Below are 13,157 nucleotides of genomic sequence, written 5' to 3'. Positions count from 1 at the left end.
TGCCGGCCTCCTCACGTCACACTACCAAGACACAAACCGATGACGCACCTCACACGAGGATATTAGACGGCGTAGGGTCTCCCTAACTCTGGGTGTCCGTTTCCATCCACTGCGAGAGTGAAAGATTACTAAAACCGTTCGGTAACTACAAGACGTACGAAGTGTGGGTCTACTACTGCTATATGAGCATAGGGCTGGGTTCCAATCTCAAAATTTAGTCTTTATAACAATAAATCAATGCACCCGGGGCGTAAACTTTTTATTACATTTTCCGTTACTATCCAAAAGTCGGTGTCGTCATCGGTTCCGTTAATAACAGGACATTGAATTGTCCGTACAATGAGTTTTCTACCGAGTAATCACAAAGGTTGTTGGGTTAATTTGCTAGTGCACCGTATTGTGTTCAGAGACCCTCATATTTTTTTTGGTTCCGCCGTCGACGCCGGTTTGATTGTACTACGTTACCAAGTACATCATTTAGTTACCGAATGACTTGAGTGTCGCGATTCATAGGACTTACAATTGCTTTCTGTCAGCATACGGAAAAAAATACCGTTCTGGGTTGCGACATAGGTGGACACTTGGGTTCCAGATTACCATAGAGACCCCTCCAGTAAGTTTGTCAAATCGTGTAAAATTTATAGATCTGTTAATAGGAACTGTGATGAAGATAAGGAAGTTTTTTTGTTCACTCCTTTCCATTACGTTTAATTGATTTTTGGGGATGTTGATCGTTTCGAAATCTGTATATATCCTCCTTGACAAACTGTCTTGTGGACATCGTTTTGAGTGATAGTGCTGGACGTCACCGAGATGTTCAACGTCTCTCTGTACCAGAAGTAGTCCACTGGAGAGCTGCGTTTGCACTCAGACACTAGATCTAGAGGAAGGGTGAAAAAACAAGACATCCCCTTAGAACATATTCGGAAATATTAAACTGAAATTGAAAATGTGTTTTTAAAATGGTGACATGCCTGTGAGATTGTCATTGAGAGGACACTGGCTCCATGGCAGGGGGCTCTGGAAAGAGTTGAAGAAATACCACATCACCCAGGCGATGATGGTGTTGTAGTACATGCCCACTAAGAAGGAGACAGTCATGGACGCAACACCTGAAATAGAAGGGGAAGAAACGGTGTTAAATATTGCACCACAGAAATTATTAATACTTCCATAGTGCAAAAGGATATATTATAGGGTTCTTTAGAAAGGGAGTCTTTAAATCAGGAAATAAGTCAGCGTTTTTGCACTCCTGGTTCCTTTGATTTGAAATGTATGTTTTTTGTTGGGTTTTTATGGATTTTGGTTAGATCCCATAATCAAGGTCCATGGTAAACATAAGGATTACATATCACGTTTCTAGGAAATCAAATGTGTCTGTACATACAGTACCATTTGGGATTTTTTTAAGCTACTTGATGTCAAGTGGCTGAATGAGACTACAGAGGTTGTTGGTGAACATTAAGAGTCAGAGCCAAGCAAGTGGAAACTCAACTACTATGTGGTAAGGTCATTGGACCGTAGTATTGACATTTAGTGCTTGAAGTTAGATTTTTACTTGGCAACTACATTTACGCTTTAAAAATAATAAATGTGGTATTCCTTTGTGAAGATTATCTCAAACTCTTGTTGGCCACAGATGGAACCCAATGGAAAAATCCCATTAGCCTTTGTCGAGGGAACCAGGGCGATGATAACTAATGGGTTAGCTATACATTTATGTCAAAGATCTGCGTAGGGCAAGTGTTTTCAACATTTTACCTCAATACCATGAAAACCAGATTTCCATTATTTCAAATAGGACTACAAATGAAGGCACTCACCAACTCCAGCCAAGTAGGGGCTGATTGCAGACCAAACCCCTACACTTCCTTTTCTGAGGCGTTGGCCGATGGCAAACTCCAGGTACAGCAGCAGGATCCCCTCCAAGACCACCAGGATAAGAAAAGGGATCATAAAAGCACCTGGGAGGCACCAACGTTATCAGATATAGAAGGAACATGTTAGTGATAGCATAGATAAAGCTTGTTTACTGTTACCAGGTGTGATCGTCATTTAGATATTTTTTACAACACGTCAATTCATTAAAAAAATCGCCGTGCTTTTTACAGTACTACGGCTTCCACAGATGACATTTTTTTTATAGATTTTTTGTCAATGCACTTAAGATATTCATTGCTATCGGGATGTTAAGAGCATTCCATGGAATATAACAAAAAGTGTATCTCGAGCCGGTTTCTCAAACTTACCTACCCCACCTTTAAGTAATAATATAATAATTACCTTCAGATGGGTCTGTTAATGAGTTACAATCCATTATAATTATAGATGTGAGGTTACTAGGTTAAACTTTAACCAAATGTAGACTGACCAAGTTTTGGAAAAGCCATCATCAACTTCTGGAAACAAGTAAAGATGCATTGAGATCATTTTTTATAATTTCAGCACAGCCGGATCAAGACCACCAGACTCAGTCAGGACAGTATTTCATTTGACTTTCTACATGGACACAGTTTACTTATTCCTGCGTTTACGTGTACCCTTGTGTGACTTGCAGAATTTGATGTCTTTTCTTTTTATATCTTAAGTTTATTGTATGTTGCATTCTTGGAGGAACCTTTGAACACACTGAGTTTACAGAAAATGATCCTCATCCCAGCTTACCTCCTCCGTGGCTCTGACACAGGTAAGGGAACCTCCAGACGTTGCCAAGTCCCACGCAGAAGCCCACACAGGTGAGCAGGTACTGGGCTTTGTTGTCCCATTTGGGCCTGTCCCCTGCCTCCTCCTTCTCCAACCTCTCCAGGTCTGCATGAGATGGGATTCGGTCATCAAGACCAGGGTTTGGGAGAACCAGCCTCATGGTGTTTGTCGAGTTAATCTAAAATGCCTGACAGCCTTCAAAGCTGAGTGATTCTCAGTACTACTGACTAACTAAGAACAGCAAAGTTTCGTGGGACTTCCCGAATCTAATCTACCATCTATGTGGAGCATGGGTGTTAGCATCATAAAATATTCCTTCCTATCTGAGTTAAATGAAGTTAGTCTTCTTTTATCACTTTTCTGATCCATACTCACAGTGCCAAATGGTATCAACATGAATTATCATAGCAGGGGAAATCAANTATAAAGGAGAACAATCAGCCTACCTCCTCCGTGGCTCTGACACAGGTAAGGGAACCTCCACACGTTGCCAAGTCCCACGCAGAAGCCCACACAGGTGAGCAGGCTCACCTGTGTGGGCTTCTGCGTGGGACTTGGCAACGTGTGGAGGTTCCCTTACCTGTGTCAGAGCCACGGAGGAGGTAGGCTGATTGTTCTCCTTTATAGTTTCAAGAAAGCTAGCAGTGTGCCTGAATTATTAAAGGATCTTTACGTGCCTTTACCTGTTTTCAGTAACTGAGGATTTTCAAAAACTTGGTCAAAATGTAACCTAGCACCTAACACCCATAACACACAGGGTTTTGTCACACATTAACTGACCATATTGAATATATATTTTAAGTACAAATCATGTTGAAAGCTTGAAATTAAGTATCTTTTTTATGGTGGGTTAACCTTGTGCACTGTATAAGGTTCTGTAAGAGTTTTACAAATATATATTTTTTAGCTGTAAGCTTCTTTCTTTCTAGACTGAGTCTTCCAAAGTTATGAATGATGAATGAATCTTTAAAATAGTCTACCAACTTATTTTTGGTAATATCAAATGTTGCTTGAATTACTTACGTTTTCTCTCTCAAACTTGATCGCTATATCTAATAGTGATACTCCTATTAATGGTTTATATGGTACCAAAAGTTTATTGGTATCTCTATGGGTACAGTTATTTGCTTACCTTCATTAAAGTTGAAACTGATTAAATGACTTGACTTGTCACATTGTTAACTCATTATAACGATGTCAATATTGAAATTTTAGGAGCATTTATGATCCCGTTTCTTATCCTGCTGGTCCTGGAGGGCATCCCACTGCTGCACCTGGAGTTTGCCATCGGTCAGCGCCTGAGGAAGGGCAGCGTGGGGGTGTGGAGATCGATCCATCCATGCCTGACTGGAGTTGGTGGGTAAAAGAAATTGAAGAAACATGCCCATTAGATTGTGGTGCTCAATGGATGACAGATATGTCGATCTATCAACCGTTCCCAAATTACATTTCTACACAATTACTTAATGGATTTACTCTCAAATTCAGGCATTCATGGTCCCCAGAGGATGAATCCTAGTCAATTTGGTGATCCTTTGACCTCTCTTTTATCATCCCCATGAGGTTAAGATTTGTGGTTGTATTATATACAGTGTGTTTCCATGAACTTTGGCACAGACATGCATGCCACCCCACAGGAAGAATTATGATCACTTTGCTGATCCACACAGATAACTGCTTGTAAAACAAAACAAAAAACACCACAACTCTAATTGTTTCTTTTTGTTATAGGTATTGCATCCTTGCTTGTCTCATTTCTGGTGGGCATGTACTACAACACCATCATGGCCTGGATCATGTGGTATCTCTTCAACTCCTTCCAAAGTCCTTTGCCCTGGAGCCAATGTCCTCTAAATGCTAACAGGACAGGTATGCGTTCATACATCGAGACAACAGTCAGACATAATCTAAAAAAAGCAACATCTGCTGTAACATGTCCTTCCAAGGCTGCTTGATCTGACCATTGCTGTCTGCTTATCTGGCAGGTCTGGTGGAAGAGTGTGCTCGGAGCACCACTGTTGACTACTTCTGGTACAGAGAGACTCTGAACACTTCAACAGCTATCGATGAGTCAGGAGGTTTACAGTGGTGGATGGTGCTTTCCCTGGTGGCTGCCTGGACTTTGCTTTATGTTTGCTGCATCCGGGGCATCGAGACCACTGGAAAGGTTTGAATAGGACATTACATCTGAGTGTTTGATGCAACATTGATGCCAGCTTATGTGCTTATGTGTTCAATCACATATAAAAAGGAATGTATCAGGATCATATCTTCTTTTTTGTCTTTTCTCAGGCTGTTTACATCACCTCAACTTTGCCATACTTGGTCCTCACCATCTTCCTCATCAGAGGACTGACTCTGAAAGGATCTATGGAGGGTATTAAGTTCCTCTTCATACCAGATGTAAGCACTGCTGTAACGAAAAACATACAATTGTCAGTTTAACTAATATAGTGTAAAAACATTTGAAACAATTTGAATTATTTGATGCATTTGCACCCTTGAGCATCTGTATGAAACCCACTGGGCTTAACTAACTCCAATATATACCCATCTGCGACCATCTTAGGCGGAACCAGAAGTCATGTCCTGTGTCAAATCAAAATCTAAATATGTTTTACTGAAGCTATGTCACCGTGACACATGATGTGACGTCAATAGCTTATTCGAACTCAAATTGTAATCTTTTTTTAAACCTAACCAGGTCATTGTGTTGCCTAAACCTAACCAAAATGCTACCAGACACTACTACACAAAAAGGAATGGATATAGCTGGGGTATTCTGCAAAAGTTAAATAATATGACGATTAGAGATGAGATTTCACCACCCTTGCCAAGTGTTAGGCAAGAAGATATACCTTCATTAGCATTTGACGCTATGATTAAGTATGTGATGTGATTTAGGCCATTCTTCTCTTATAATTTCCATACTAGCATTGCTGAAAGTCGAGCTTGATTTTGACTTGGTTCAAAATACTTAAAAATATCTCTGAGTGTATGTTGTTTAGCAGTTGATTAATCGTCCATTCACTTTTTATAATCTCACATGAAGGAGATTTTATTGTGCGTCACATATTAATTATGAACAAAGTCCAGGACAGTAGGTGCGTAGGATTGTTTGCTCGCAGTTCAGATATCTAAACAGGACATAATTACTATAGAAATCTTGGCTTAATTAAACGTTTTATTAAGGTGTTTTGTTCTGTCTTTAAGGTAGATGAGTTAATGAATCCATCGACCTGGTTGGATGCTGGTGCTCAAGTTTTCTACTCCTTCTCTTTGGCCTTTGGAGGTCTTATCTCTTTCTCCAGTTACAACTCTATTCAGTGAGTACACTGCCTAAACTACACATCATATAATGAACCTTCTTATGAACTTCTCCCCTCACATGACCCCATTTTTGCCTTTTAGCAACAACTGTGAGCAAGATGCCGTTCTCATCTCGATCATCAATGGCTGCACCTCTGTGTACTCCGCCACTGTCATCTACTCCATCATCGGCTTTAGGGCCACGGAGAAATTTGACGACTGCACATCAGAGTAAGTCATTGCAAAACAAAGCAGCCTTAAGATATATTTAGAACTCACTATATATGTTGCTCTCCCTGAGGTTTCTCCCATTTCCCCCCTTTAAACTGTGGGTTTTCTCTGGACGTTTTTCCTTGTACGATGTGAGGGTCTAAGGACAGAGGGTGTCCTTTTTCTCATACTGATATTCTGAACAATCTGTGCTGTTGAATTAGCTGTAAAGTGTCTCTACTGTAGGCTATTTTTATTATATGTACAGCACTTTGGCTGGACCAAAATGTGCTATATAAATAAAACTTGATTTGATTTGATTTTGACTTATTAAGACTGCACTTATCTTGCTGTGCTTTTTTCTTTAGCAACATCTTGAAGCTGATGAATGCCTTTAACTATCCTGAAAACAACATCACAGATGGCAACTACGATCAGGTTCTGTCCCAATTCAACCAGACAAATCCAGACATCATTCAAGGATTGCAATTACAGACTTGTGACATGCAGGCTTTCCTCAGTCAGGTCAGTAGATACATAGAATATTTGACATTAGAATATAGACTTTTTTATCTGACCTCAGTGATTTAACAGAGGGACAATGTTTGAAATATTTGGTGTTCTCCTCCAGGGCGTGGAGGGAACAGGTCTAGCCTTCATCGTGTTCACAGAGGCCATCATCAAAATGCCTGTTTCTCCCATATGGGCTGTCCTCTTCTTTGTCATGCTGTTCTGCCTTGGTCTCTCGACTATGTTTGGGAACATAGAAGGAGTGGTGGTTCCTTTGCAGGACCTCAACATACTGCCTAAATCTATGCCCAAAGAAGTTTTCACTGGTAAATTCCCAAATTTCCTAATAAATATACCATTATTTTTCCATTTGATAGGGTTAGGATTTTGATTGAAGAGCTTTACAGAAAGGTTGAACCCACTTCTTTGTATTGTTTTATTTCAGGTCTGACTTGCTTAATCTCTTGCGCTTGTGGACTGATCTTTACCCAGCAATCTGGAAACTACTGGCTAGCTCTTTTTGACAACTTTGCTGGCTCTATCCCACTGCTGGTCATCGGGTTATGTGAAATGATTGCTGTGATGTACATCTATGGCGTAGATAGGTGAGTATTTGCTTGCATGGCTGGAAGTGTATATGTATCCAAGCTCTAGCCTCCAAACATGACACCTTAACGAGACCTTTTTTAACATTATATTTTCTCAGCAATGTTTTCCCTAGATCAAATGTTCGTTGTTTAAGGGGTGTCACATGCAGGCTTTCCTCTGATCATACGATATTACACGTTTTTCAGATTAAAAATTCCCTGACTGAAGTTCTGAGAAATGCCCCAGCGCCTCGTTGGTCAGGACTTGTAGCTAGCTCATTTCAATTGTATTGTTTCTCTTTTTCTCTGCCAACAGGAGTTCTTGGCGCAAAGACAACATTTACACTTTGCCACATGTTTGCAATCAGATTCAAAAATAGCAAATCGAAATCAGCTGCAAAACTTTATGGCCATGTTGATGCTGTTATATCATTAGCGTAATATATTTAGGGTATCGGACCTTGAGATAGTGATTGCAAGGGATGGGCAATTTATGGTGCTATCAGTGGACACGATCAATTATTGTTATTGCCAATGAGGGTATCAAATACTCAGTTAGACAATTCTTTGTGAAGTTGAAACAAAGCAAGAAATTAGTATTGAATTCTGACCTTGGAACAGAGATAAAGAACAGTCCTCATACAGTAGGAGAGATTACAAACTACAGTTTGTCTTAAGATGTAGCGACACTAAGGAATGTTGAAAATAAATGTTTCAATAACATTGTCGATGTATGCAGTAAAAAATGTGGCTTATAAGTAATATTGTTTAATATGTAAAAAATATTGCTTTATTTTCTCCCCTGCTTGTAGTCTTTCTGTTACGTAAGAACAAAAAGGGATTGAAGTATCAGAGTGGAGTTTGTATTTCCTTGTTTAGCTTCAACATGTAAAACACACACAGAGCCCCACAGGCTGCTTCATTTACTCTAACTCATAAAAGTTCAAGGTTATCAACCATGGATGACTTCATACACTCTAAGCTGACATTATGTCTCCCTCTTATTGCTTCCTACAGGTTTAACAAGGACATTGAGTTTATGATCGGCCACAAACCCAATCTTTTCTGGCAGGTGACGTGGAGGGTGGTCAGTCCACTCATTATGGTCGTCATCTTGATTTTCTACTTTGTAACCCAAATCACTAAGAGTCTCACATATTTGGTGTGGGACCAGGAGGCGGTAAGTGTACTCATCAAAAATCCACTTCTTCATGTCTTTTCTACATCAGCATGTGTCCCCTCTGTGGAAAGAGATTCTGAAAGTTTCAGGAAAAAAGATTCTCTCTCTTTTCGTCCTGATCCATTTATATAAAAACCTGTCTGAAAATGAGCTGATCAGATTTTAGCCACTTTGTGATGTCATAACGATGTTTTGACTTGTGTAACCATTAGCCAATCACCAACCAAGGTACCCCCCCCCCCACCTTATCACCTGAATCTCCTCCTAGAGCACCATTGTGTTCTTTGTAACCAAATATCTCTCAGAGGGGCGTGGGGAGGGGCTCCTTATTTTCATCTAAAGTAACGTAAAGTAAAGAATCAGCACTTTTGAAACAGGGCTGAAACAGAGGGGATTATGGGTAATGCTGCAATGATCTGTTTGGTGTTTGGAGCCAAACACTTCAGAGACATGTTTTGTATATATCTGAGACCTATTATATATTGATAACAAACAGTATAATAGGGGACCTTTAAATATGTTTTTTAAATGTGCTATCTTAAAATAACTTTAAAATTGATGGTGATAGAAACCCACCTTTGTAATTTCAGACCTCATACGTTTCTGTACATTTATTTTACTCTTACCATAGGTGGATTTCCCAACCCTTGAAGCACGTCCGTTTCCCTCCTGGATCAACGTCGTCATCTTCATCCTGGCTGGAGTTCCCAGTTTAGCTGTCCCAGCGTTCGCCCTCTACAAATTCATCCAGACTAAATGCTGCAAAAAGGAGGACTACAGTGACGACATAGTGGACACTATCTCTGCCAAAGTAGAAATGAATTACAAAATGAAGATGTAGATATCTTTTACTTAAATTGAATAACAGAATATTTAATAGCAACATGAATATGGACTTGTGGTGCTGTTATTTGTGTATTATGCTTCCATACTTTGTCTTTCTCATGGGTTGGTACAATCACAGAAGAGCACTCTAATGACTTCTGACTTTTGTCTGTGAAAAGCAGAGGGTGAATCGGAATCTGTAAAATAATATAATTTTGGAGAAAATAATAATTGCTGCTAACTTTTCGTACTACTGTGATATTGGTTTCTGCCTGGCTATATCATGTTTGACCTGTAAGTGGGTGTTGTAAAAATAAAGGAGTAGTTGGATATGTTGGGTGCCTATTTGCTTTCTTGCTAAGAGTTGGATGAGAAGATGGATACCAGTTTGTGCTCTAAATATAAAATATACAACTAGTAGCCATTTAGCTTAGCTTAGCTTAGCATAGAGGCTCAGGCAAAGGGAAACAGCAAGCCTGGCTATATCTTATTTTCTAAATATTTACAAAAAAAGAAGCAGTTGAGACTGGCTAGCTATGTCCCTGTTTCCACGTTTTAAACAAAGCTAAGCTTAGCTGCTATTAGCTGTAGCTATTCACATTTAGCAAACATGATGGTTTTCAAATCTAACTCTCAGTGCCCAAAAAGGTCTAGACTCTTTTGATAAATGTGAGTTTACTTAATCTAATTGTCTAATATACAAATTATAATGTGTTATGTTAGAATTTAAACAATATGTAGGTATGTTTTAGATATTTAAAGTGAAATGGCAAAAGAGCTTTTTATAACACTGTTGTCTTGTTGTACTTATTGTAGAGGGCTATTGTAAAGCATTTTTAAGTTTCAGTTTATTACTGCACTTAAACTGCCATAAACTGTCGGGTTATGATCTGTTAATAATCCTCTCAGCAGTTGAGACTTAAGAGAATTGATATGCTATTAAAATAAATCATGCAGAACTTCATGAGTTTACAGACGCTCTTAAGGATCCTCCTGGCAACAGTTGTAACAAATGAAATCTCTTTTTTGATATTGTCTATTTACATCGACAATGAGTGTAAATAAAGCACTTAAAAATAAACACTGGATTAACAAATTATCAAAGTATTTGAATGATCTTTTCTCACCTGTAATATAAACAATCATTGTTTTAAATCTTGCAGAATGGCATGAAATGTTGGACATTTGAAATGTACATATTACTTAAAAGTACATAAAGCTCAAAGTAGAAAGAGTGAACTCACTTGCTAATTTATGGCCAACAACAGATAAAGTAAAAGATCATAAACCTGTTTCAACATTGCTACGTGCTACTGTGTATCACATGCACCCCAACCACTCACAAATGCTTCGAACACAGTAGACTCTACTTCTCTGGTTCAGTGCACATGTGGTAAGCATGAGGCTGGTACTTCCTAACCCCGGACTGGATCTCCGGATCCCTAGCTATGAGGATCTGGACAGGATGGATAAGGAGGAGGATGACAGGCCCAAGTGGGACAACAAAGCCCAGTACATCTTAACCTGTGTGGGCTTCTGCATTGGGCTCGGCAACGTGTGGCGATTCCCTTACTTGTGTCAAAGTCATGGAGGAGGTAAGACCGAAAGATGTGGAATTAATGTTTGACAGATTAGAGAGGGGAAAAGTTACCGAGGGTCAATTTATTGTGATATAAAGGGAACAAAAGGCATCGTTCGATGTATCTGTGTTTATCTGATAAGTTAACAATATAATTCAAACAAAATAACTGGTCCTGCAAAAGGCTACCGACCTAAAGCTAAAAGGAAAGTTAAATATATAAGTAATTCACAGAAGACTAAGTGTCCTAAAGCTCCTTCAAGTTGTTGTACATTAATGATTCTCAAAAGTAAGACGTCTTCGGTAGAAAGACCTTTGGCCTGAGCTAAAGACAGAGCTCTTTATTGGGTTGAGTTGAAAATGAATGCTAAGAATTCCTTCATACTGCATACATCTGTGTGTATGTGTTTTCAAAAGTGTAGTGTTAAAAGGTTCACTGTTAGACACAGGAAGTCGGACAGGTTTCAAAGACATGTATACGCTTAAAGTAGAAGCAGCTTTACAGCAAAGGGAAAACAATCCTTATGGATATAAATCAATGTTATACTTTAATCTGCTGTAAGTGTTTAATGTGTTAAAGTCATACACTTATTGCATCTTATAACAACAAATGTGTAACCTTAAACAAGTATTCTGTAGTTAATACCTAACTTCTGTTAAACATTTATATACATGTCACATTTCAACCTATAGAAGACCCATAAGGATGTTGTTATCAGCAACACTCTACTTACACAGGTATAATACCTTGACATGCAGCAGATATCTGGATAGTGATATGGGCCACACACTTTTATTAATCAGACAACTTGAACTTCATTTAGCGTAAACAACAAATCAATCAAATCGCACCAATCCAATGTTTAAGCATGACAATAGAAAAATCTGCATTGGCATAAAATAAAAATGTGCCTGCACTCAAGCTGCTCTTCATGCATATTATCATAAATGTCCTACCTCCCAATCACGTGAAATGTTGTAGGTGCCTTTCTGATTCCCTACCTGATCCTGATGGTGCTGGAAGGAATGCCTCTCTTGTTGCTGGAGTTTGCCATTGGTCAGCGTCTCAGGAAAGGCAGTGTAGGAGTGTGGAGGTCCATCAACCCTTATCTGACAGGTGTTGGTAAGTTAAAAACAACACACAAGTTATCAACAAGTATTTGGCTTCCTGGGAGAATCATAATTAATGATGTTGTCTCTTAGGTATAGCATCAATGCTGGTGTCCTTATTGGTTGGACTTTATTACAACACCCTAGTAGCCTGGATCATTTGGTATCTCTTCAATTCTTTTCAAAACCCGCTGCCTTGGACCCAGTGTCCTCTTAATGAAAATGGGACAGGTGTGTATACATACAGTTTCAGTCCACATAATGCACACAGAGAGCATCCACAATTCATAATTGTTTTTGTATTTGTTGCCCCTATAGGATTTGTAGCAGAGTGTGAACAGAGCTCCACTGTTGATTATTATTTCTACCGAGTGACTTTGAGTAGTACCACCTCGATAGCTGACTCTGGAGGAATCAACTGGCCCATAGTGCTGTGCCTGTTAACTGCCTGGACAATTGTGGCAATCTGCTGCATAAGGGGAATCAGCACAGCAGGAAAGGTTTGTTGAAGTTAAAGAAACTCAAACTGTAAACAAGTCCCATCTACTTCCACTATTTCAAAACTTCAATCTTCCAAATATCAATAATTTCATGCTTTCTGTCGTTTGACATCAGCATGTAGTCACAGCCATCTTGCTTACATAGTTGCTGGCATTCCTGCTAGAGGACTGATCTAAAAGGGCCGATTGACTGGACTCAAGTTCTCTTCACACCAGATGTATGTTTCAATCTTCATAGGGAACGTTGAATCTCAATAAACTTCAGAGGCGATTAAAGTTGTGCCTTCCTTTGCCAGGGGAATGAGGTTGATAAACCAACCACTTGGCTGATGCAGGGTGCAGGTCTTTATGCCTTTGTTTGTGGGAGTGGGGAGCTCATCTCTTCAAGCTACAACCCTGTTCAGTAGACACATTAAAGCACAGTGATTATTCTTAATTAAATTTCAGGAGTCTAATTTTACACTTTGATTGGAGTAAGCCGTCTCCAAAAACCGAAGCTAAGTTTTTTGCTTATTCTTTTTCCCAAGCACACCTGGTGCAAGTGCTTTGTGATCCTGTCGTCGTGTTTACTAAGCTCACCTCAGCTGTATGTGCAGGCAGTTACTTACTCCTCATTGCTTCAAGCACTTGAAAAATAGTTATGA

The 13,157-nt window shown here is 39.3% G+C and overlaps 3 protein-coding genes and 1 long non-coding RNA gene across 4 annotated transcripts; 3 read left to right on the top strand and 1 right to left on the bottom strand.

Annotated features, from left to right (window-relative positions):
• Positions 1–767: 767 nt before the first annotated feature.
• On the bottom strand, positions 768–2,865 carry LOC104962583 (sodium-dependent neutral amino acid transporter B(0)AT1-like; the record flags this gene model as incomplete). The annotated part of the gene is made up of 4 exons (XM_010791032.1): positions 2,665–2,865; positions 1,824–1,964; positions 975–1,112; positions 768–880 (listed from the first exon to the last, which is right to left on the bottom strand). Coding segments are annotated over exons 1-4 (591 nt in total), but the record flags the coding sequence as incomplete, so codon positions are not given.
• A 170-nt stretch (positions 2,866–3,035) lies between these two features.
• On the top strand, positions 3,036–9,621 carry LOC104962581 (sodium-dependent neutral amino acid transporter B(0)AT1-like). Its single transcript, XM_010791031.1, has 13 exons — positions 3,036–3,040; positions 3,199–3,305; positions 3,919–4,059; positions 4,435–4,572; positions 4,689–4,870; positions 4,996–5,106; positions 5,917–6,029; positions 6,115–6,243; positions 6,591–6,747; positions 6,854–7,058; positions 7,178–7,337; positions 8,337–8,499; positions 9,131–9,621. Exons 1-13 carry the CDS (start codon positions 3,036–3,038, stop codon positions 9,338–9,340), a joined length of 1,821 nt encoding a protein of 606 aa, XP_010789333.1. The 3' UTR covers positions 9,341–9,621.
• Positions 9,622–10,723: 1,102 nt separating this feature from the next.
• On the top strand, positions 10,724–12,658 carry LOC104962580 (sodium-dependent neutral amino acid transporter B(0)AT1-like). The gene is made up of 5 exons (XM_010791030.1): positions 10,724–10,919; positions 11,886–12,026; positions 12,107–12,244; positions 12,332–12,513; positions 12,629–12,658. Exons 1-5 carry the CDS (start codon positions 10,724–10,726, stop codon positions 12,656–12,658), a joined length of 687 nt encoding a protein of 228 aa, XP_010789332.1.
• A 10-nt stretch (positions 12,659–12,668) lies between these two features.
• LOC104962578 (uncharacterized) lies at positions 12,669–13,071 on the top strand. The gene is made up of 3 exons (XR_800225.1): positions 12,669–12,731; positions 12,810–12,916; positions 13,041–13,071. It is a non-coding gene; the product is annotated as an uncharacterized lncRNA (long non-coding RNA).
• The last annotated feature ends 86 nt before the right edge of the window (positions 13,072–13,157 follow it).

Source organism: Notothenia coriiceps, unplaced genomic scaffold (genome assembly GCF_000735185.1).
Source record: "Notothenia coriiceps isolate Sejong01 unplaced genomic scaffold, NC01 NC01_scaffold00035023, whole genome shotgun sequence".
In the NCBI taxonomy this organism is placed as follows: Eukaryota; Metazoa; Chordata; class Actinopteri; order Perciformes; family Nototheniidae; genus Notothenia; species Notothenia coriiceps.
This window is presented reverse-complemented; position numbering and strand designations above follow the sequence as displayed.